A 22,002-nucleotide genomic window follows, 5' to 3' on the forward strand; every position below is an offset into this window, starting at 1 on the left:
TTGATTTAGCGTCGATTTAAAGTGGATTTAGTCCATCCTAAATACGTCTTTCTAATGTCAGCTTGACCCACTCTATTTGTATTGCTTATTAACCAACGCTTATTTCTAGAAACTAATACATATCTTTTCGTGAATGTTTAACAAATCTTACATTTATTAAGAGTACTCGTCACATAACATTATTCACTCAATTCTCCTATAAAAAATTAATATATATATATATATATATATATTATCTTATTGGCGTTCAATAATATAATTACTGAATTAATGACCAACTTTGCACCAAATTCTTCTAAGAAAAATAATGTAGTATATATATGTATAAGGTTTAATAATGGGTTATGATATGTGTTTAGTAAATGTTGGCAACATGATCAAAATGTTAGCACTAAAAAGTTTAGGAACCAAGAAAATATATTTTTTGAATTAAGAAGAAAAACTATGAGTGTGCCTACTTAAAAGGTGGTTATGTAGCTTCTCTTTTCTGCGTAAATGTTGGTGTGCAATTACTCCAAATAACATTTGGCACATTCTCCCTGCACCCAATGCTTTGTGACTGGCACCCAATCAGATTTGTGAAAAGACCAAATTATCCTTAATGAAATTAAAAACACTTAAATTATGATCTGCACCCAATGCAAGCACCCAACAATAGGGTTCTTCTTCTTCTTCTTCTTCTTCACCGTGAAGCAGCAGCAGCCACCGTGAAGTTGCAGGGAGACACCGTGAGCCACCGTGAGCCACCGTGAGCAGAGTTGGTTTGCTTCGTCGTGAGTGCTTCATCGTCAAAGAAGTTGAGGTACCGTTCATGGTTTTTTCTTCGTAGATTAGTACATTCCGGATAATTTTATCCGCAGATCACCATTGCTTCCGGATAATTTTATCCGTAGATCACCATTTGGTTCCAGATAAATTTATCCGCACATGAATATTGCCATCCGGATTTTTTCATCCGGACTTGAATAATGGCTTACGGATATTTTTATCCGTAGTGCAAGAATTGGTTCCGGATTTTTTTGTTCGTAATTCAAATGTGGGTTCCAGATATTTTTATCCGTAAGCTACGTTTGACTTGCAGATATTTTTATCCGAATTGTTGTTATTGGCCTGCGGATATTAATATCCGTATTAGTGTGAAATTTTTGACAAGTGTTTTAAACTATATGTGTTATAATTTTGTTATATATGTTGGATTGAATGTTACTTTTATGAAATGTAAGATGGTGCGGACTAGAGGTGGAGGAAGTTCTAATTTGGATCGTGTGCGTCCAACTGCATCGATTAGAAGAAAACGGGGTGGGTCTAGTACTTCAATTCCAAATGAAGAGTTTGAAGATTATATTGAACAAGAAGAAGTTGAAGTTGATGATGAAGGCTATCCAGGAGGGCCATTCGATAAGTCCTTACTTGTTAATTATGAACATCACGTAGCCAAACAGTTGTGGGATGGTTTGGTAAGTAATGAAAAATAAATTTTTGTATTTGTTATGTATTCCTGATTATTGATGATATATGTTGATTATTGTAGGATCGTGGTGAGCTGAAGGTCTTTTCACATGGGAGGAAGATAAATAAGTTAGGAGCACCTCATGAGCGCATAGAAGCTGCTGTAGAATTGTCTGGCTTAGGTGGTCTGCTTCATGCTAGTTATGAGAGTCTAGACCGAGGACTGTTGTGTGCTTTTGTAGAGAGGTGGCATGCAGAGACAAACAGTTTTCATTTACCGGTTGGGGAGATGACCATCACTCTTGATGATGTGTCAAATTTGTTACATTTACCCATTGTCGGTCAGTTTTACACACAGGAAACCTTAGATTCTGATTCGGCGACTGATTTATTGGTAGAAGCCCTCCGTGTTGACCATGCACTTGCATCTGAAGAAACAAGACACTGTCGGGGAGCTCATGTGCGCCTTAGCTGGTTAAGAGAAGTGTATCAAGATGCATGCTCAAGGAGGCAGTGGACTGTGGCTGCCAGAGCATACTTACTTCACCTTGTCGGTTGCACTATTTTTGCGGACAAGAGTGCTACGTCAGTAAGTGTGTTTTATCTTGGATTTTTTGTTGATTTGAGGCTTACCGGGGGATATTCTTGGGCAGCAGCTGCCCTAACTCACATGTATGAACAGCTAGGAGATTGTAGTTATGCAAACACAAAGCAACTAGCTGGTTATGCAACATTGTTGCAGGGGTGGATTTATGAGCATTTCCCGTCTATAGGGATGAGACGTATGCAAGCATTGTATTCTGAAGATCAACCTCGGTGCAGGCTGTATGATGCTGGAAAAGGTACTTCAATTGTTGTTGTACGATCACAGTTGGATACATTGACACCAGCTTCCATTCGGTTTTGTCCATACAACGAGCACAGGGAAGAACGTCCATTCGAGTGGATTTCCTTATTCTGTGGTTATTTGAGGCTTGGAAATTGGACACAGCTGCACATGCCAGAACGTGTTCTGCGTCAGTATGGCTATACACAGATCATCCCTCGCAACCCATCTGTAATTGGACATGGTCATCCGGATACAAATGAAATGGACCGTCGATGGTTACATTTCAATGATTATGTCATACATGACTATGCCATAGCATGTCATCCTGACGCTTGCGTTCAAGAGTACATGGGTTGGTTTAGATCTGTATCACATCCATATGTGATTAATACAGATGAGGATGACCGTCCTGTACCGGTACCCTCAGATGCACGTCATCACGAAGCAGTGCCAAGTCATCATGAGGAGTCACATCCTGCTCTGGTATGCTTCTAACCTTGTTAAGATATTAATTTCTATTGTTTTTTTCTAATAGTATGTCATTCATGCTTGTAGGGTATTTGTCGTAGAATTACAGAGACATTGCAGCCATTACTTGATCATGGCGATGTCGTGGAGGGCAGCCCTGTTTGGGAAGGCATACAAGCAGCCATTATGTTAACACGAGGAGCGACTGATGAAAGAGCTGTTTATGTCAGGAGACATGCACGTAGAAATGATTGATTAGGATTTCTCAATATGTCAGATGTATTACGATTTCTTTTTATGTAATATTTTGATCCATGACAATGTATCTGAACCTTAATTATATGTTTCAATATGATCCTTATCGGTTCTTGCTTCACGTTACTTTTATTTTATATGTTTCAATATGATCCTTATATGTTTCAATATGATCATTAGTACAGAAATCACTGACTTACGCATATATTTATCCGTAGGCAAAAGTATGACTTACGGATATTTTTATCCGTAGGCATAACAGTGACTTCCGGATTCTTTTATCCGTAGGCATAACTGTGACTTCCGGATTTTTTTATCCGTAGGCATAACTGTGACTTCCGGATTTTTTTATCCGTAGGCATAGCAGACTCTTCCGGATATTTTTATCCGTAGACAAATATTTTTATCCGTAGACAAATATTTTTATCCGTATTCACAAACTTCAGTGCATTCAACATTGTGTGTAGGACAACTGCAAATGTACTAAACATCCATAAATCTAAATTATGCTATTACAAATGTTATAATTACAAATATCGTCTAATGGACATTAGTTGGGTATAAACTTGTATCCGGCTAGTGTAGTATGTTGACCAAGTTTGGGCCGCCGGATAACGATGTGATGCCCACAATATATCCGTAGGTGGAATTGGACAACCATCTTTGAGCTTGACCTATAAAGGTAATAAATATAAGGTACACAAATCTTGATTTAGGACATCAATCTTGATTGGTTTAGTTTATACCTGGACAAAATGATTTCCGTGGACATGTCCAATTGCAATGATTCGGTGTTGACGGAAGTTACTTGGTGCTTGGGTTCTTAAAGGAAAAATACTCAATGATTGTAACATGGACAAAGAAACAAGAATGACATTATACCGATTTGCAATAACATATCCCATGTCTGGAATTGTCATCCACTTATCTGTTCCTACCTGCAAGTACAATTGACAAACAAAGTTAAATAAAGAAATGCAATGTAAAAATGAAATGGTTTTAGTGGTTGGTACCATAGACATGTGTTCCACTAGAAGTGACTTCTTCAAGTATTCATATCTATCATCACCACCAAAGAGTTGAACATATTCTTGTCTCCATTCACTTAGTTCTTTTAACAAATTCATTCAAACAACAGCCCATGACTCCTCTCCCATTCCCAATTGGGCAGCAACAGCACGGTAGCCACAATGGCCATCAGCCCTAACGTCAACAACATCAACAATATATGGATGATACCCTACAGGGAACTGATCAAGGAAAGGAATACATTTTGCTGGTACAATTTATGGTAAGCTTTCTTCATTAGATTTTTTGCTTGCACAACTATCATGTTGTGAGTGTAAGAAATCCACATGTTCAAAATAAGAAGGGATTCGCTTAGTTGATCTCATGAATTTGGTAGGACGAGATATCTTTACAGCACCTTTTGTTTTCACCTTATGATCTGGTGCGTAAATAGATGTTTTCTCTGGAAAGGCAATATCCTGCAATTTACTCTTGATGTTAACCTTACCTGCAACATCCAACTCTTTAAACCGCTTCGCGATGACCTCAAACTCTTTATCAATTGACAACTCAGATGAAGATTGTTCAGTAGCAATGTCTTCAAAACTTAAACGAGTCCACATCACATGTACTGATTTAAGTGGTATGCTACCAACACCAAATGAAGCCAATTGACACGCACAAGGAAGACTATGAGTACATGTAAGACTACATCCACACCTACTTTTATCAAACCCCACTGATTTAACCCTATCAAGTTCTTCTGAAATAAGGTTCAAAGCATATTTAGACACAAAACCTAACAATTTTTTGTAAGCTGTAACCTTGAACCGATGTCCAACCACATGCAAACTCTTTTGGAATGAATCTTTGATTGCATTATGTTATAAAATAATCATCTTATTGATGGAATCCCAGCAGAAACATAAATCCCCCATCGAATTCTGAAGAACTCTCTTTAGGCTCCAGTGTGTCGCCTCAACTCTGTTACTTGTTGTGTTTCCTAAGTGCATCACCTTATCTATCCATGCCTTGACAAATTTTTCTTTATGTGGACGTAACCATGTATCCATCACATAATCAACAAATATAGGCCATGGAGAACAAACAACTCGAAGAGCATTGACACGATCTTCAAAGGCCTCAACAATATCACAATCCACAACAGATCCCCACACTTCCATTACTTGATCCCATGCCTCTCTTGGATGCACCAACATTTTACATTTTGCTTTCACATTTTTATCAATGTGAAACCGACATAGCAAATTATAAGCTTCAGGAAACACCATTCTAATTGCATTCATTAAAGCAACATCTCTATCACATACCACCACCCTAGGGCATGAATCAACTCTTAAAAACAACCCTTTAAGTCTGTCAAGGGCCCAAAAAAAATTATTTTCCTTTTCTGCTGCTAGTAAACAAAATGCAACGGAGAAAGTCAAACCTGTAGACGTAATCCCAACAACCTCAAGTAACGGCATCTTATACTTGTTCGTCTTGTACGTACTATCCATTAATATGACAATGTTAAATGAGTTCACCAATTTTACTGAATCTGGGTGTGTCCAAAATATATCTTGCACAATATTAGAGACCTCATCGCACCTACACCAATGCACGTACCTGTCTCGCTCTAGTAACAACATCAGTTGTTGCATTTCTGTTCTGTGACCTCGTTGTGATCTTCGGTGAACAGTGATTGCATTATAAACCTGCTTAATCGTTGTCACATTCTTCTCATTTCTCTCTTTCATGGTTAGTAAAATATTTCTTGGCTTCACCGCAGTTTTACTCATATCCTCAACCATAACCTTTTCCTCTATACTTAACCTTCCAGCATAGGGATGACCCACCATTGTCTCTGCCAAGTCATGATTGTGAGAACCACAAATTAATTCAACCTTCCACCCTTGACCACCTTTGACTGGTTTGCCTCGCAATCTGAAAGGACACTCACACTTCCTACTTCCAGTTTGACTGACATCTACTTCTTTTTTATACCGTCTGTATTTACCTCCTCTCTCACAACCTAACAATACATAGGTCATCCTTCCTCGTTGGCCCGTCCATGTATTTGACCTTTATATAACAATGACAAACCCATAACTATAGCCAACACTTCTCGCCCAATCTAACAGCTCATCTCGATCACGAAATACCTACAATAACATTCTTAAAAATTTAAAAGAACATCTTGATCATCATGCCAAATTTAAAAATAATTCATATAAAAAACATTCACAACCCAACATTGACCATACCTCATTTGTAGAAAATGCCTCACTACATTCATGTGCCCTGTGTTCATTATCTAATGCGTTATAACTTGTTGACTGCTCCAGATCAACATCATCTAATCCATCCCACACATCAATCTCCCCTAAAACTCCCATGTATGACTTTGTTGTATCCATTCGGTTCCTGAAAAAAATGAACACTTCACTTCCGGATAAATTAATCCATAACCAAAAAAATATCAACAGTTAACTTCCGGATATATATATCCGTAAGGCAATATTATGAACTACGGATATTTGCATCCGTAAGGCAAATACTAGTTCCGAATATTTTCATCCGTAAGGCAAATATGAACTACGGATATCAGCGTCCGTAGGCAAATCCTAGTTCCGGATATTATTATCCGTATACAAAATTTTGACTTCCGGATATTAATATCCGTAGGCAGAAAATTTGAATTCTGGATTCCGATATCCGGGACCAGCTGAGCTCGAGAAAATAACCAAAAACGAACGAAAATGGATTACTTACCTCATTAACTTGCCAAACGAAGCTTACACTCAACTTAGCAACAATGAACGAAGCACAACCTTCTCTTTTGCAGCTCAAACCAAAGCTTCACACATTCATGAACTTCTTCTTCCTCACCATTCAATGTTTTCATAAATGAAAAAGACAAGGGCATTTTTGGATTTTAAAAAATGTGTCGGGTGCCAATCACAATTGATCGGGTGCAGGAAGCAATTGCCATAACATTTTTAGAAAGTTATTAGGTTTTGGGAGGCCCATATGTAGAAATTAGTGTAGGTTATTCCTCCCATGTTAGGGACTAGGGTGCGTTTGGAAGCAGAAAAAAAAATATATAATGATGTTCAATTTCTATTTTCTAAAAGTGTTTTTTAGTTTTAAGAAAATAGTTCATATACGTCACGACATGCAACAGTAGTATCGTTGAACTAAAACCACAAAAAACAGACATGGTTGATTGATTTGGATAAATAAGTGTATTCTTTTTCACTAAATTATGTGAAGTTCTTTTTAATTCATGTGTTTTTTAGTCAATTCGACCAATTTAATTGGGAATCGATTTCCTGTTTGATTTGGTTGTTCTATAGAATTGATGATTTATAAAATATGTATCAAACCAGTGGAATAATGTTAAATCTGTAAAATTATTCTAAAAATCAATCAGCACTGATAGGAAACTGGTTCACCGGAAAACTTTATATAAAAAAAGTGAACCTAAAATATTAAAATATTTTTATCCTGCGTATAGTTTGTTATTTTTAATAAAAATTGTTGTGTCTTATAAAAGTTAAGTTGGAAGATACGCTAATTTTAATGAATAATTGAATGGGTAATATTAGCCAAATCTCTAATAAAACCACTGAAAAATATATTCACCAAATGTCAAATCTCTAATTGTAACGGCGCGTAAAACAAAATAAAGAGAGCCACACACCTGCATTTCCCTCTCTTTCTCTCTCTTAATTTCCTTTTTCAGTTTTCATCTATTTTGAAATCTGATTGCACTAAACTGCAGTTGAGGAACTAAAGAACATTTTTACCCGATCAAATTTTAAACAGAGTAAATTCATTTTTATCTTAAAGATCCCTTATTCTTTGTTTTTTCTCTAAGATTTAGTCGTCAATCTTAGTGAGATCAGTAGAGAAAATTAATTCTCCCAACTTATTCTATTGTATACTAAATTTCTGATCTATTTGGATAATTTGCATTAAACCTTTATATTTTAAAATTTATCGGAGACGCTAAAATTTTAAAGATTGCGTAGAAAACAAACAATTAAGATAAGATGAGCTAAATTTAATTTTAATAACACCCTAGAATAGGATAGAAGATCTTAATATGGAAGGAACATGTATATATTGTGTTATTTGTTTATATATTATTTAAACTTTAAAATATTAGATTTTGATGGTTTAGTATTTAAGTATTTTTTTATATTAATGTATAATGAACATGTAATGAAATTAAATTCATACATTTGAGATAATGTATGGACTGATGTTTGTATGTGTATTAAGTATTGATGCCTATGTGGTAACAGAGATCTCCGAGTTTCACTAATGATCTAAGTCTTATAGACTAAGTTCATGCACACCGTAACATATGAGATGCACGACTTAGGTTTTATTGAACTTATCACGATCATTTCTGTTGAATTCGCTAATAATCTTTGGATCAGGTGTTACGGGTCTTCCAGAAGGCGTCAAATGTTATCATGTTTGTTGAATATCCTGGATGTGTAAATACTTGTGAGATCTATGTGATTGTTCTATGTTTGAATTTGAAGAAAATTGAAAAGTTCTGAAATTGATTCATGTAATTTAATTTGAAGAAAATTGTGAATATTATAAAAATTTTATTTTCAGTAATTTATCATTGTTTTTCTTATTGTGTTGTGAACTACAATAACTGTAATATAGACACGAGTAGATGATCATACAGGTGTAAGAGGTCCTAAAAGGCTTTAAAATGTTTTAAACTTTATATGGTAGATGTTTGTATTTTTATAAGTGGTAATCTTATAAAATGAATGTTTTAAAATACTCCAAGTTTGTAAAAAAACGAGTAAACACATGTATTATAATAATTAGATATTATTTTTTGAGTTATTATAGTGATAAGAACAATAAAATAATATAAATAAAAATCACATATTTATTACATCAGCTATCAGATTTCTTCTATTTATTAATTTTTTTATCACAATATAAATTTATAACTCATGTTATCATGTACACAATTTTAACTCATGCTTCTCTTTAATTGAACAGTAATTTTAGGACGCGTGGCATAGTTTAAAACGTTATTTTAATCTCAGAGATAAATAATTTATCCAAACAAACCTTTAAAAATATATCTTCACGTGTCTATATATTCTGTTCTGAGCAAGTAATTTTGATTCTATTATTACATTTACGTGCAATCCTAGTTCCTCTAGATTAATGGGCATTAATTTTGTGCTTTTCTAGTTATAAAAAATCAATTGCATTCCTCCTCAATAATTACTAAATATTGAGAACAGATGACATAACATTAATTAATGTAAATTAACAATCAAACAGAATTTAAGTTCTCATTTTGAGCATTGTTTTCTTCTTTATTTGTAGTAAAATATTTTATACATTTTTCTATACAGGTCGATGTCATTTTACCCTTCAATTAAATTGACGCAAGAGACTGGATTTTAAACAACTGAAAAATATCAAGCCGACCAAAATGGCAATCAAACTTAAAGAAACACAAGGTGCAATTTAACCTCAAAATTACAATAGTGGCGTATTGTATTAATATTATTTTCGGATACTGGCAAACAACCCATAAATCACAAATTCTTCTTTTCTTTTACTTTGGGTAGAACACAACATCCTCATTTACAACAAGGAAGAATGAATTTACGAAATTTAAATGACATATTCATATATAACATGCATATATACAAAAAGATGTTATGGAGAGAGATATGATATGATTCAACAATGAAATTATGTAGCTACTTGTGTTGTTCTAGGTCCTTTAGTTGTTTTTTCAAAACTGAATGTTCATACCGCATCCTTTCAAGCCTACTCTCAACCATGTACATCTCGTCTTTAAGGTGATGAATTCTTTTCTCCATCCACGCTATGTCTGAAGGATTTCTAGTCATGCCATTGTTCATCGTATTCATGAACTCTACAGGAGTGTTCATGTGTACGTGTTGAGGTCTTGCCAATAGCACAAGTATGCTAAACTGCTGCAGAGAATAAAAGGTTTTCAGTATTAGTTGACTTGGAATTATGTTGAAACATAAATCTTTAGACACGCCATACCATTAAATCCAAAATGTTACAAGATTGAAATTCAAAAAAAAAGATAAAAAAACTAGTAACCAAAGCATTAAAGACCAACAAAAATGCTTCCAGAGAAAACTTGAGAATTGAGGAGGCGGATGATTCTATTAAATCATTGTTACTCAAGAGCTGAAATACGAATTTTAGGTTCCTGAAATTCGGTTTTGTCATGTGAAAAATATAGGGCTGGAACAATTTGATTGAGCAGTCACACAACTGAAGTGACAGAATGCGAACTCAAGCAATTTGATGCCAGTAGCTGCAATTTTTTTAACACTTTTAGTTTGTAGAAACACACAAGTCTGCAAGTCCAAGAACCCTGACAGTTTTATTTACATAATGAGAAAAAAATAAATGTATCTAAAGATCAGGTTTAAAGCACACACCTGAATGAAGAAAATCAGGGCGATAATAATGACAAGAAGCAGAGAAAGATTGTTATGACTTTTCAAGGATGATCTGAGTTTTGTCATAAACTGTATAAACAATGGAACAGATGATGGTTCGGTGAAATTCCCCTGCAAGTGAGAGCCTACATCGTGGGTAGTAGTAGTAGCATCCAAGGCATTGGATGTAGGTAGTATCTTCTTTGTAATGTTACTTTGCTCCTGTGACCCTTCTGAAGATTGTCCAGTCTTAACTTCTCTATCTAAATTCATTTCACCGTTTTGACCTACAGCAACAGCAGAACCACTTTCAGAAACATTAAACTATAACTCCTCAAAAAATAGAACATTTCACTGGACATAGTGTTGTATGGAACCCAGAAGGAACTCCAAATTTTTTGAAGATAGAGAAATTTTAAAAACCAAACCTTGTTTTTCAAGATTCTTCCCCTTCAATATTTCATGTGCCTGAAATATCATACATTCTCAAATGGACATTCAAAAGAAAGCTTGCACCAGAAGCAAAACAAAATGCTTATAATAAAAACAACAGCAAAAAGACAAGAATACCATGTTCATCCATGTCGCATAAGCATCACGACATTCTTCAACTGTTGATTGTACGATTTTTCCTGTGATTGTTCATTTACATGGAATCAAAGAAATTTCAAGTTCATGAAAATGATAATAGAAAAACAAATACCAAAGAAATTCAAACTATGTTTAGGGGGAGGCAGATGATTTTATTGAACAAACTCCTGTGATTCATTATGCTAATGTCTATAACTAGGAATAAATTAGAATATCAAAATAAAAAACTTGAGAAAAATATTATCAATATTGAATATCTCTTGTTACAGACATCAGAATTTCACCCACACCTTTCCAAATAGTTTTTTTAGAAAACGCCACATTCACAAATACGCGCATAATGCAGCATTCTTTTGATTCATCCTTGTCTCTCTCTACATTCCACAGCCCCTAGTAACTCACAAAGAAACCATGCATGAGTAAAAACTGTTAATTCATAGGGAAACATAATTAATAATGAAATTACTAAACAGAGAACTAAAAGAAAACCATAAATAAAATAAAGCTCAATAATAACAACCTGATTGGGTCCCAAGTTAGGTAATGAAAAAGTAATATTTTAACTACATGATTTGATTTACTCAAAATTGAAACATTTAGAACTTGTTTAACTAATGAAGTGAAAACATAAAATGCACGTTCAGGTACCCTAATGTCTCAAGAGCATAAAATCCAACATTAAATACAATACCAGAGATTATACTGGAACAGTATCACCAAACATTAGTCAAACTCATTCGGTTAGACGTCAAGAAATGTAAAATGGAATAAAGTTTGAAACCTGCTCCCTAAAGTGACCACTATATTTAAAAATGACATAATACCAGCCCTTTGAATACCACTTTCACCACTGTCAGTAAAATGTGCAAATGATTTTCCAAAAAGCAGTGCCTAATTCTAATGTACAGTTCATTGTAGCGAACTATTGAACAAATAAGAAATTTTTTTAGGTAATTTAAAAGTCGTCCTACTGATTGCTGCTGTGTGACTAGGTGGTTACAGATTTTAATTGCAAACACAGCTTCTGTTCATGGGTAAGAGCATAAATCTAGTAAATATTATCTAAACAGATCTCCAAATATTAGGTTTTGACAGACCCAACCTGTGGGTAAAAGACTTTTGTTGTGTTCAATGAATCATTAGTGTCCCACGAATTTGGACCAGTTTCTGTGGATCAGTTCATGAAGGTTGTGAGTAAACCTTTGTTATAGCAATTGACTATCGAAGCAATTTTTTAGAGTATTCGATTAGAAAGGAAATGCTTGTATTATTAAGGACTTCCTCTTTATTTGCCGAGCGATAAGTCTGTCTGACTTCACGTTGTTGCTGTGCACACGTTTTTTCTTGGGAATCTCCCTTACAAATACTATTGGAAGTGCCAAAAAGGACATAATATACGTGGAGAAAATAGGGCATGAAAATTTGTAATTTTGAAAATAAAAGTGAAAGTAAAATGATTTTAAATTGTTAAAGAAATTTCCTAAAAAGTAGGGAGTAGATGGAAGTGCTGAACCTTTTGTGTAGATTTCAATGAACATATCGCTTACTATGTTCAGTTATAGTAAAAATACAATATTGGGTATTTCGGAAAATAGATGATATCACAGATCCTAATTGTTGGACAGTCTGGACATTCCAGACTTTCTGCCTTTCAGTATAAAGTAGGTGGGCCCATGCAATATAAACCATTCAGGTGTCTGCCCCTAAATTAACCTTGAGAGATAATTGGTTTATGATTGAAAACTTTTGTGTTGATGGTATTTCACTCCTTTTTTTTCTATTTGTTCCTCTGTTGAAGAGATATTTAGTCCTTAATCTCAATAAATTCCCCCTCCCCTCTAATAAACTTTACTTTTTTTCGAACAATGTAACCCAAGAAATATTTAATTAAAAAATTATACAGTCAAAAAATAAAATTACTTAAAAGCACATGTGCATTATAGATTTATTGTTTCAAGAAAAATTGTACCTCAACACGGAAATAATCTGCATAAGGTACATCACTGACTTCTTGAGATGTCTCTACAACCAAATGACTGATGAAATGTCAAGACAAGAACACGTTAGAAACACTTGAAGAACACGTTATTTCAATGCAGTAACTAAATTTTAGAATAAATAATACATATAAAGAACACAAGAAAATAGATAAAGGGAATAATAAAATGCACAATAGAAGCAAAAGCAATTATTTTTACTCTTCCACATAACATAATAAAAGCATCAACACTCCCAAGTCCTACCCAGGTTTTATCATCCGAGATTAGAAAAATTAAAACAAAGTAAACAAGCCGCCAACAAGCTTCTACTTGTTTGCTACTACACCGTTCCAAACTTACAATGCTTGATTTGAAACAATTAAATTGATCAATTGAATAAAAATATCCCTTCTCTCCTGTATACACCCACCTCCCAATCCCAAAAGTTCTTAAAAAGCAAGCAACTCACAGAACCCAAAAAATTCCATTTCTATCAACTGCGTAAACTCTGGCACTACCACAGCTTTATCCAGGCTACACCAAACAGTGCCAGGGACATTTTCTTCCCGCCTATCTCACCACCATTTATCATTACTTATTCTCAAAGCTTCTCCCACTTAAAGCCTGCCAATACAACAGGAAAATATGCTATTGCTACATTTCATTGCGTTATCCAACCCACCCCACAACACCCTTAAGTAAACACTGGGGACATCCATCCCCACAATTATCCTCTATCTAGCTTCCTTTTTGTTAGAAGCTCCCTGAAAACTTTACCTTAAAAAATTGCATTGAGAGCAGAAGATGAATTCATGTAAAACATAAATAGATTGAGATAAAAGAAGGTAATTGAAAAAACCTGTTCTTATAAACACGAAATTTCTGGACCTCATGGCAGCCACCAAATTTTGCTCCTGAAAAAGCAACATAGTCATGTCCACCAGCAAATAGGTAGGAGAATGGCCAACATTTTTAGCTAGCCTTGCACATTTAGTTCCAAAGTTCTTCAATTAGCCTTGCACCATTTATAAAAAGGTGACCTTGTGGATATATTAGTTTTTGTTTCTAATAGCTTTATTCAAACATACATTTAGTCAATAATAACTGTGCTAATAGCTGGTTGAAAAATTTAGATGCCATGCTCAAACTTATGCCTATAAAATTAAAGAGTTCCATAACTCATGAACATGTATGTCAATGTAAATTAGTTTACATGACTCTTGAGTAATCAACAACCTATAAATACGATGGGCTAAACTTATGTGACTCTTTTTATCAGAACTTTAGGGGGTTCTCTAAAAACAATTAGCAAACAAAATAATTCCTAAATTAATAAAATCTAAGTCAGAACAAGGAATTATACAATGTACATAAAAAATAAAGCAGCAGAAGCATACCAAGATAAATTTTTATTGGATGTTGAAATGACAGTTCACGAGCATACCCAAATTTCTCCTGAGGATGCCACGAACCACACTTAAAGTCTGAAAGCAAAAAATAAAAAGTAAAAAAATAAAAAGATAAAAAACTCATGAAACAATAATGTATGGAGAAAAACATCACTTAATTCTACTCCTTCCCTAAAACAATATTAAATGACAATGCGGATAGTAAAGAATACTAGAAATGAAAAATGTCAATTAAAATGCATAGGTTTAGAAGTTTCATGCAGGTTACCTTTATCACCACATTTTTTGTGAAAAGACTCAAGAAAATTTACAGCATCATCTGAGAAAAAGTACCTAAAGAAGTCTTCAACCTTTATCTGCAATGTGTAAAACCTAAACTTTGAGAAAATCTCACTATTTTAAAATTAAGATTTATCAAATTAACAAGCGAAAACTTAAAACGTAAAAAATAGTTCTAGTGATATTCAAGTAAGATTATACCGGAAACACTTCTTCTGCAACGCATGTAAATGCTTCATCGACTGCATATTAGAAAATAAGTCCAAAATCTCATCAGATTATATTGCACATATAAGGTGAACCAATAGCAGTATGCTACAAGATAAATGTGGTGGAAACATACATATGTGTTGGAAATATACGTAGTGTTTCTCCTTTTCACATGCATTATGCATACAATGGTTATCAAACCCTAATAGCGGCACATAGAGGCCAGCCCCAAAAAAGGTATAGCAAGATGACCACTATTCTGAATAAGATTAATCAAGCCAAATATACATATTTATAAATTCTCAAAAATAAAAGATAGAAAAGAAAAATGTATAGCTATAATTAATAAAAGAAGACAAATTCTTACTCCCGCTGCTTTAAGGAGGACGATGAAGTTTTCCAAAACAGAACATAAGACAAGAAATAGAGGGTATGTGGTAGAGAAGAATACAGATTTTGGAGTTAGACCCCAAAAAAAGTATAAACAAATACAGAAGGATGAGCAACAAAACAGAGGCAGACTAAGGGCAAAGATTTTCCTTTAGATTTTTCTTCACATTCTTTGATTTCTTGTGCAATGACCTTTTGCTCTCTGACACTCACCACACCCTCTGAGCATGTTTTATCTCCAGCAGCCGCCATGTCCTTTGATCAATTTTGCTTTCCAGCAGCCACCACATCCTCTGAGCATTCAGCAGCTGTTGTGCCATTTACTCATTTTTTTCTCTCTGGCAACCACCACATCCTCTAACCATGTTTGACAAGCTTGACTAGTATGATACATATGTTCCACCTCGAGGGGAGTCTTAAAGATATGATTTGAAAGGACAAGGCATATTAAAGATTAATTGTCACTTTGACAGAGAAAGTCGTGTCTAAGAAATATCTACTAGCTGTCATGATTTACTGTTCCACCAAGAAAAACACACCCAAAGATAAACCAAGAACACAAATTCTACTGAATAATCTCTGTATTATTGCTTCTGCACTTTACACTCAGAACATCCACAAAGGAAACGATTATTCCTTTTACACAGGACTTTCCCTGTCTACCAAACTGAATTCAAAAAATGTCACACCTTCACTAAACCGGTTCGTCTTTATTTAAAGACCACTAACCGCTACTTTACAAATCATTAACCACTACCTTACAAACCATTACTAACTGCTACTTTAAAAATCATTAACCGCTACCTTAAAAATCATTAACCGCTACCTTAAAAATCAAATAACTAACTCATGACTAACTCCTCCTCTATGTGTATCCTAACATTTACTCGGTCAGCTTCACAACCAACTGGCTGACATATTTACTAAATCTCTCAAGAGATCTTGTGTTGATGACATTTGTAACAAGCATATATGGTACATATGCTCCAGCTTAAAGGGGGGTGTTAGACATATGATTTGAATATGTTAGAAATGTTATTTGATTACACTAAATAGGGAGATATGATATGATTTGATAGGGACATATCGTACCAAATATTTCTCATTAGATATTGATTTTCTCCTTATGATTGCATCTCTTCTTCATTATAAATAAGAAAACTCATGTGTACTCAACACACAAAATTCATTATATTCCTTCTCGGTTTCTATCTTCTGAACATGGTACCATAATTCCTTTCAACACTCTTTAGCAACATCCTAGAAGCACAAGTCAAGTGGCATATTCAAAGTTTTACACGCACCCCTAAACAAATCTAGAGTAAGTAATTTTCTTCCGTCCAACTTGTATTATAAGTAATTGTCATATTGATCTTGCATACCAAATGTCAATAAAATTTTATATAAGAATATTTATGCAATCAAACAGTTAATAATACTTTCCTATAATTTGGTATTTTTGTCGAAAACTAATTTAAGACTTTGAGATTGGGTTCAAAACATGCTCTAAATTTTTATAAGCATGGGACGAAAGAAACCTTGCTTCAATTGTTTATACTGTGAGAAATTTGTCCGAAAGAAAATTATATGTTGACGCAAAATTGATTCATATTATGTGTGCATGTGTACACAAGTATGTGTATATAGGCATATAAACTGAAAACAGACTGATAAGGAAACAGAACATTCGTGCACAAACTATGTAAAATGTTGAAAATACTGGTGGAAGAAAAAGAAACAGGAAGAGAAAGGGGATGTTTATTACAGATACAATCCATAATAGTGAGGTTCATCATGTCTAGATTTGAAATTATACTGAAGAAGTTACAAAGCCAGAGAAGTAAATTTTGTAATATCTACCTCTTTTGTTCTTTAAAACTTTCATAGCTTCTTTAAATAGCTAATGTTATGATATTGTTCATTCAATTCAAGCCAAGTGTCCACAAGACAATGGCAGAGTGGCAGACTAAATTCCAAATCCATTCCACATATCAAAACCAATTGATCATTACCCAAAGTACTGAAGCAACAGCAAAGTAAAAGTGTTCCTTTTATTGATAACCCAAACACCTTTCCCACAATCACTATATCGGACATCCCTTGAACAATTTAAAACAAAATTATTGAGTTATTTCCCATTAGAACAATTTCTAAATGACTACAAATATTTTATTATTTAACATGAATCCATTATACACACACACATTTACTTATATATAACATATATATTACAAACTCACTTGATGGGGCATCAATATCCTCCTCGTTCCACTTCCAACTCTCACTTGGGGCATCATTGTTCAATTCAAGTTCAGCAACTTGTTGTACACTGCATTGCTTCTCTGAATCCCCCACCAATACAGGGACATCTCCTACAATGGATGGAGACCTTGCATCTTGGCTCCTGGTTCACATATACAAGTAAAAGCTAAATGAGTTGCACACAAAATAATCTAATTATAAAGTAAGAGCCATCACGTCATGTACATACAGGTCAGTAGAAACTGATGTACTGTCAGGTATATCAGAAATGTTGACATTTTCAACAGTTACAAATCCATTCTCTTGGCTAGTAGACTCAGACATCGACTCCTGCAGTAAAATAAATAAATGAGAGAAAGAGTACAAGAAATGCAATTTTGACCAATTAATTTGCATTATAAGATCTTATCATGTTCAAATGATGCAATTTTCCAAAGAAACTGAATACTGAAAATGATTAGTGGAACAATATTTTTCAACACATGACAGCTCGGCAATGCATTCTGTTAAAGACAGACTCGTATTCCCAGGAGGAAAAGAACAATGAAAACGATTGCAAAATCTGTGTTACGTTACTACTCTAGTTTGGCAAATATATGATGCAGTACAATTTTGTTGAATACAATGTGACAAAAAGACCAAAAGTTAAACACTCATCCAGATATTGTAGAAAACCTAAGAGAGATCATAAAATAAAAAAACAGAAGAATTAGTATTCAACATATAAAATCCTACAAGAAACTTTTCACACAATATCCTGCTGTTGATCCATTATCATCCATCAACGGATTTTACTATAGTAGAGGGGCGCCATTCCTTCCTAAAATCGACCTCATTACCAACATACAAATTTATAATGTTTGTATACTAATAAACATCTAGTATCAAGTCAGAGTTCTATAGCAAATACCTTCTGCTCCATGATTATGGCTCCATTGCCCTGTCGTGACCATCCATCATTAATAATCTTAAAAGCTTCATCCCGGGATAGGAAGGATGCAAAAAAGTGCTGCGAGATAAATAAGTGGATTAAGACATTGCAGCACAATAGAACAGAAAATACAAATAGCAAAGTAATATTAAGGACATAAATTAATCGAAATACAACTTGCATAAATGTACTCCATGTCCAACACACCTTCCTGTTTCCAGCTTGAATTTCAATGGCATTGGGAAATATCCCAGCTGTCTTTGCCCTCCTTACACAAGTGACTTCAGGTAATGGTATTACTTTCTGAAATACATTGATATTTTCAACAAGCAGAAAAAATGAAAATTAAAACCAACACTACTAGCAAAAGCTCATAATAGTTACCTAAGTGATGAAATGAGATAGTTTTCACATTAAAATTCATATTTGATTGCATCTACTAAAACTCCAACTCTTCATATAACCAAAGTATACCATGGGATATATTTTTTTATCACAAAAATAGGCAGCCAATTTGTTTTCTGAATCTTGATGATTATGTATTTTGGTATGATTGTATGTGTACATGTATGTATTAGTTATTCAGTTTAAATGTAACATATGTATGTGATTTTGAATAACTAATATGTATGTAGAAAGTGAACAACTGCCAAAATAACTTAAAGAAGAAAACTAAATTCAGCCACTCAATTTAAAAGCAGAAGCCACTTAGGTGAGCATAATTAAATTTATAAAAATTTGAGGTAGGCTCGAGTGTTTTAGGTATCCTTCCTATGACTAAAGAGAAAATTACAATAATCAACACGACAAACACAAATTACTTTAGGGGAAGTAAATACATATATATTAGACTTGCAGATAGTCAACAACATACTAGATTAAGCATATACATTGAATAACCTTGACACATCTTATTCTTATAAACATATTATAGGTAAATTTAAATTTAATTCCTCCCATGAAGAGTTAAAAAGAATGTTTAAATGAAAAAGATAATTGCGTTAAGAACTTTACCTTTGTCTCGTATCCAAATATGTTTGAGTAGAAACAAATGAAGTTCACAAATAGATACATATGACCCTACAACAAGCAATTGATAAATCATTAGGAAAACAAATGAAAATGATATTTGCTCAAACCATAGATACATTTTAACTTATTTTCAACCAAGCAAAATAAAGTAGAATTCTTCAAATTGAAGGGATAATGCACAGTATTTGTGAGTTAATACCAAAAAATTACCTGAATAAGTAAGTTTTCCTGGATGGCACAATTAAAATCTTCAATAAGGACCTAAAGAAAATAAGAACATATAAGAAGTCAATAAAACAAATGGGCAATCAAATTGCAGTAAGTTCTCAAGTAAGAACTCCAAAAACTAAACAATGAGCAAATGTGGAAGACATAGAGATTGCCAACTATTTCATTCTAAGATGATGATCACTAAACCAACTAACAAACCACAAAACTATACATTAGATATCTACATTAAAGGTGGAGCATCACTCACTTCCTCAGGGGGAAGATGGAACAATTGACGATACTCTTCACTCTTCAATACGTCCGGAGTCTGAAACTAAAAACAAATAGTGATCGATAACATATCGAACTTCAAACAAGATATATATTTCAGTTAAATGTGACAAATAATAGAAGATTCCAGAGAGCAAAGCCATGCTGTAACATCAAAAGCCACAATTCATAGTTTCACAGAAGCCGCGACAACAAATTGACCTATTTCAAACGATGCCACACTCAAGCTAAAGTACACATCAATTTTCAATTAAGTGAAGTGTGTCGAAATTAGAAGATTCCAGAGAGCAAAGGCATCCTATAAAATCAAAAGCCAGAATTCATAGGTCTCACCGAAGCCGCAACAACAATTGAAGTATCATTGCAAAACAGTTCCACATTCCAGCTAACCGAAACTTCATTTAAGTTTCAATTAAGTGCAATATAAATTCCAGTTAAATGTGTCAAAAATTAGAAGATTCCAGAGAGCAAAGTCATATCCTACAGCATCAAAATCCACGAATCATAGGTTTCGCTATCTGTTTCGAGCAACTCCACACTCGAGCTAAACGACACTTCAATTAAGTCTCGATCAAGTGAAGAAAAACGACACATCACAGCATCAATTTGAAGAATCGCAAATGCAGCAAGCACGGAATCGAAAGCGACGCAGATTACAAGAGCGAGCAAGCGGAGTACCTGAAGTTCATTATCGGATAAGTTGTTCATCGAGGAATTGGACGAATCGCTCCGATCACCGACGTCGGGGGAGGACGACGGCGAAGGATCCACCGACCGCGATGGTGGTTCGCTCCTCGAGGCGTCGGCAACAACCGTGGAGGCCATCGAAGAGCGAAAGAGAAAGAGAGAGATAAAAGAACGGTAGATCTGAAGAGGGAGCCGGTGGTTGGGGGGCTTTACACGGTTTTAAGTAACGGCGACGGTACGGCAGAAGCGTCGTTAAATTACCGTTTTGTTTTGTATGATTTGATTTGAGAGTCTTGCGTTGGTTATGGTTTGGGAGAAGGGTTGAACTATTAGTCAACGTCGGTGCACTGATAAAAAAAGGTCAATTCTCTAACGCTGTGGCAATGTTGACAACTTGCGACACGTGATTTTTCTTCTCTTATGCATTTGCCATCTGTAGTGAGAAATAAGCTAGTTAAAAAGGAAAAAAAATTAAGAAATAGAATATAAATTAATGTTAAAGTTGTTAAAAATACATTAAGCTTTTAGAAATTATTAATATTTGTAGCTGTTATTTGTCAGATGTAATTTAAGCCTAAACCAAAATTACTAATGAAATCAAAGAAGAAAGCCTTTATTAAAGGTAGAGAATAAATATTGTACTTGATATTTCTGTTTATTTTAAAAGTATATTTATTTAATAAAATAAATAAATTCTTATTATTGAATGTATTTGACTGTAAAAATAAGTTATTTCATCGGAAGAAATTCAAGAAAAATATATTTAAATTATTTTTATTTATTATTTTTCAAACGTTAAGAAAAAAAAAATATTTATGAAAAGTTAATTGAAATGAGTATTCATCTTTGAAATTATTTCTTTATCCTCCAATTGAGCGTCAGGAAACATTCTGACTTTAAGTTTGTTTTAATAATATTTTTAGGTACTGTATTTGAAATATTGTTTGCTTTGAAACTTTGAATTAGGTCAACATTTTGTCATTAACCCCTGTTTGTTTTCATGGATGTACTGTTCAAGAGGAAGGATGTGAGTGGATATTCATGGTTTGGATCAACGAATGTGCAGGGAAGTGAAGGAGAGGATATACCTGTGAACGAAAAGATGCATAGGGAAAACCATGTCAGCATCCCTTATTTCCAAATTTACCCTCATTTGAATGTATCACAATGCTTCATTTGAATGTATTAGTATTTTAAAAAATTTATTTTACAATGTTTAAAAAATATATATATATAA

The 22,002-nt window shown here is 34.0% G+C and overlaps 2 protein-coding genes across 5 annotated transcripts; both read right to left on the bottom strand.

Moving 5' to 3' along the window:
• Nucleotides 1-4,128: 4,128 nt before the first annotated feature.
• LOC137813628 (uncharacterized) lies at nucleotides 4,129-6,429 on the bottom strand. Its single transcript, XM_090296055.1, has 6 exons — nucleotides 6,277-6,429; nucleotides 6,116-6,174; nucleotides 5,639-5,956; nucleotides 5,001-5,521; nucleotides 4,441-4,772; nucleotides 4,129-4,251 (listed from the first exon to the last, which is right to left on the bottom strand). Exons 1-6 carry the CDS (start codon nucleotides 6,427-6,429, stop codon nucleotides 4,129-4,131), a joined length of 1,506 nt encoding a protein of 501 aa, XP_090152181.1.
• Nucleotides 6,430-9,599: 3,170 nt separating this feature from the next.
• VAD1 (GRAM domain family protein) lies at nucleotides 9,600-21,196 on the bottom strand. 4 transcript variants are annotated; one of them, XM_068621467.2, is made up of 18 exons: nucleotides 20,757-21,196; nucleotides 20,056-20,115; nucleotides 19,788-19,838; nucleotides 19,560-19,625; nucleotides 18,753-18,848; nucleotides 18,525-18,623; nucleotides 17,844-17,944; nucleotides 17,593-17,756; nucleotides 14,954-14,994; nucleotides 14,742-14,829; nucleotides 14,462-14,548; nucleotides 13,924-13,978; nucleotides 13,055-13,121; nucleotides 11,376-11,475; nucleotides 11,065-11,126; nucleotides 10,923-10,962; nucleotides 10,495-10,781; nucleotides 9,600-10,008 (listed from the first exon to the last, which is right to left on the bottom strand). In XM_068621467.2, the coding sequence occupies exons 1-18, from the start codon at nucleotides 20,901-20,903 to the stop codon at nucleotides 9,772-9,774; spliced, it is 1,848 nt and encodes a 615-aa protein (XP_068477568.1). In that variant the 5' UTR covers nucleotides 20,904-21,196; the 3' UTR covers nucleotides 9,600-9,771. The 4 variants fall into 4 exon arrangements, with proteins under 4 accessions (XP_068477568.1, XP_068477566.1, XP_068477565.1 ...); XM_068621465.2 differs by having other exon boundaries at nucleotides 9,600-10,011; XM_068621464.2 differs by having other exon boundaries at nucleotides 20,056-20,121.
• Nucleotides 21,197-22,002: the final 806 nt, after the last annotated feature.

The sequence above is a fragment of the Phaseolus vulgaris genome, chromosome 10 (assembly GCF_051622355.1).
Source record: "Phaseolus vulgaris cultivar YP4 chromosome 10, ASM5162235v1, whole genome shotgun sequence".
Taxonomy (NCBI): domain Eukaryota; kingdom Viridiplantae; phylum Streptophyta; class Magnoliopsida; order Fabales; family Fabaceae; genus Phaseolus; species Phaseolus vulgaris.

What these genes read in the sequence shown, in the direction of transcription:
- LOC137813628 (XM_090296055.1), bottom strand. Translation starts at nt 6,429, where the DNA reads ATGGATACAACAAAGTCATACATGGGAGTTTTAGGGGAGATTGATGTG. An exon ending in TTGTTACTAGAGCGAGACAG is followed by an intron (nt 5,522 to 5,638) that starts GTACGTGCATTG and finishes ATTAATGGATAG; the next exon opens with TACGTACAAGACGAACAAGT. An exon ending in TTTACGCACCAGATCATAAG is followed by an intron (nt 4,252 to 4,440) that starts GTGAAAACAAAA and finishes TTCCTTGATCAG; the next exon opens with TTCCCTGTAGGGTATCATCC.
- VAD1 (XM_068621463.2), bottom strand. Translation starts at nt 20,903, where the DNA reads ATGGCCTCCACGGTTGTTGCCGACGCCTCGAGGAGCGAACCACCATCG. An exon ending in TCCATCTTCCCCCTGAGGAA is followed by an intron (nt 19,839 to 20,055) that starts GTGAGTGATGCT and finishes TATTTTCTTTAG; the next exon opens with GTCCTTATTGAAGATTTTAA. An exon ending in CCCTGATTTTCTTCATTCAG is followed by an intron (nt 10,012 to 10,494) that starts GTGTGTGCTTTA and finishes TATTCTCTGCAG; the next exon opens with CAGTTTAGCATACTTGTGCT.